General features: G+C 50.8%; 1 protein-coding gene across 1 annotated transcript in view; it reads left to right on the top strand.

Annotated features, from left to right (window-relative positions):
• Positions 1-2,500, top strand: part of nav1b (neuron navigator 1b) — a gene marked incomplete at its 5' end in the record, with an annotated part of 65,679 nt that overhangs the window by 39,815 nt on the left and 23,364 nt on the right. Inside the window, 3 exons of the mRNA XM_084441497.1 lie at positions 510-944; positions 1,071-1,115; positions 1,680-1,837. Of these exons, the coding sequence (XP_084297623.1) occupies positions 510-944; positions 1,071-1,115; positions 1,680-1,837 (638 nt within the window). The remainder of the gene's footprint in view (positions 1-509; positions 945-1,070; positions 1,116-1,679; positions 1,838-2,500) is intronic.

The following is a 2,500-nucleotide window of genomic DNA, read 5'->3' as shown; positions in this document are numbered from 1 at the left end:
TTGGGGGAACGGACGTTATCAACAGGAGTTGCGTGAAATGTAATCATGATTTAAGGTCTGACTACGCATGAGGGTGCCACGCCATGTAGTGAAGGCTAATTGGGATGCTGGGAAATTTCAATGACGGCGGAAGACGACACAAAAGTGAAGCGAGCAAAGCGCAGTCCAGCGTGGGACGTTCTAATCAATTAATCGACTATCGTTTGTTACGGTTGATAGTTATCGATTCATGAAATTCCTTGAAATTTGCAACCCTATTAAGAATGTATGTAGACTAATGGACTATGGATTTGAAACGTTTCTTTGTAAGCTTACTTTAACACTTTGCAGCACCACATGAAAACGCTGCAAGGGAACTAGTTGTGGTGTTTTGCATCTCATGTCTTATTCATGAAGCTGTGAGCGAGCGGCTTGTCTCCCGGAGTCCCCCAAGGTTCGGCTCTGTGTCCGGTCCTGTTCTGTTTTCCCTCTCCTGATCCCCTGCCCCTTCTCGCGTCTGTATTTCCCAGGATGCTTAGCGGCAAGGCCCTGGGCCGACCTCCCAGCCTGGCTCACCTGGACAAGGTCAACTCCAACAGCCTGGACTCCTGCGTCACCCTCCGGGACCTCCCGCCCAAGGTGCCCCCTTACTCCAAGCTCCAGGACCTGGCCGGCGCCGCCCGCGTGGCCCCCCGGCTGACCCCCAGCCCGGCCCCCCTCCTCCACATGGACTCTCCCGGCTCCTACCCCGGCCAGAGCCTCAGTCTGGCGGGCTCCCCCCTGCTCTACCCCAAGCTGTCCGCTATGCACCGCAGCATGGAGTCCCTGCCCCTGCAGATGAGCCTGCCCCCCTCCGGCGCCGGCGTGGGCTACGTCCGGGCCGAGGCCAGGGAGAGGCCGGAGACAACGAGGGGCACGGGGACCTGGGGCGCCGGCAGCCGGACCTCCCTCAACATCCCTGACAGGTGGGTCCTGGCGTGGACCAGCGCGCTGGCCTCCCCCGCTCGTAAACACCGACGTTTACAGGGTCGTTTTGACTTACTGTCGTTGGTGTTTGACTACTGTAAATATCCTCTCCTTTTTCCTCCTAGTGGTTTGCAGACGGACAGGAACACTCTTCCCAAGAAAGGATTAGGGTATGTACAGTACTACTGTAGATCTTCAGGACAGTTAATAGACATTTGGGGCCTGTTTCTCGGACACAACTTTCTATTCTTGAACTCAGAAACCCTTTCGTCGGAGAATTGGCATGCTGTAAAGCCCAGGGCCAGCCTTAATCTGTACCAGAAACACTCTCCCTGCAGTCTGGATGAGGATCATTCACTCATCCAAGCATTATTTATACCAGAAATCACACTGAGCTGTTCCACTCGTTTGCATTGCCGCCGAGTAATTACATAATCATTTATCTTTATGAAGAGCATGGACTCTTTTAAAGCCGGCCTAAAAACCCTACCTTTTTAAAAAGACCTTTGCCTGTTAAAATTGTGTTCTTTTTGTTCAGTTGTGTTTTGTTATGCTATGCTTTTAAACCTGTAGCACTTTGAGATTTTTTAAATGAAAAGTGCGTTACAAATAAAATGTATTATTATTATTATTATTATTAGAAACAACGTTAACTCAACCAGAATAATCAGGATTTCCTGAGACGGCGTGTTTATTGTGTGAGAGTGACCGTGAGCGTGTGTGTCCTGCTCCAGTCGCTCCGGTCCCAGCCCACCGGCGGAGGTGGAGGGGAGAGAGCGCCGCCACTCCCACACCATGGTCAGCATGACGGACAGCCAGAGCCCCCCCCAGCTGCCCTCCCCCTCCCGTCTGCACCGGCACTCCTCTGGACACGCCCCCCTCACCAACGTGGGTGAGTCTGCCCCCTCTCCCCGCTAAAGTTCTGCTCTCTCTCTCTCTCTCTAGTCTCTCTCTTACTCTCTAGTCTCTCTCTCTCTCTCTCTCTAGTCTCTCTCTCTAGTCTCATTCTCTCCCTAGTCTCTCTCTCTCTCTAGTCTCTCTCTCTCTCTCTAGTCTCTCTCTCTAGTCTCTCTAGTCTCTCTCTTTAGTCTCTCTCTAGTCTCTCTCTCTCTCTCTAGGCTCTAGTCTCTCTCTCTCTCTAGGCTCTATTATCTCTCTCTCTCTAGTCTCTCTGTAGTCTCTCTCTCTAGTCTCTCTCTCTCTAGTCTCTCTCTCTCTCTAGTCTCTCTCTCTAGTCTCTCTCTCTCTCTCTCTCTCTCTCTCTCTCTCAACCCTCCCTCCTCCCAACCCAGTCTCAGGAGACCATATTGAGTTTTCATTAAATTACAATTCCACAGCACTTGTCCTCGGACACCAGTAATGTATTCTATATAGGTCGGTGTCACGTTGAGGATATTAGCATGGAATGGTTTTAATCATGTCAGTTATATCAAAACATATGTGGTATCAGGCTAGGCTGTCAGTGTGAAATATGGCGACATTAAATGTTGGCTGCAGATCTAGACCATGGAGATAGTGGTCTCAGCTAATGCTATATTTATCACTTATGACTGAC

This window comes from Borostomias antarcticus, assembly GCF_949987555.1.
Source record: "Borostomias antarcticus genome assembly, chromosome: 7".
Classification (NCBI taxonomy): domain Eukaryota; kingdom Metazoa; phylum Chordata; class Actinopteri; order Stomiiformes; family Stomiidae; genus Borostomias; species Borostomias antarcticus.
Note: the sequence above shows the minus strand (reverse complement) of the source record. Positions and strands in the feature narration are given on the sequence as shown.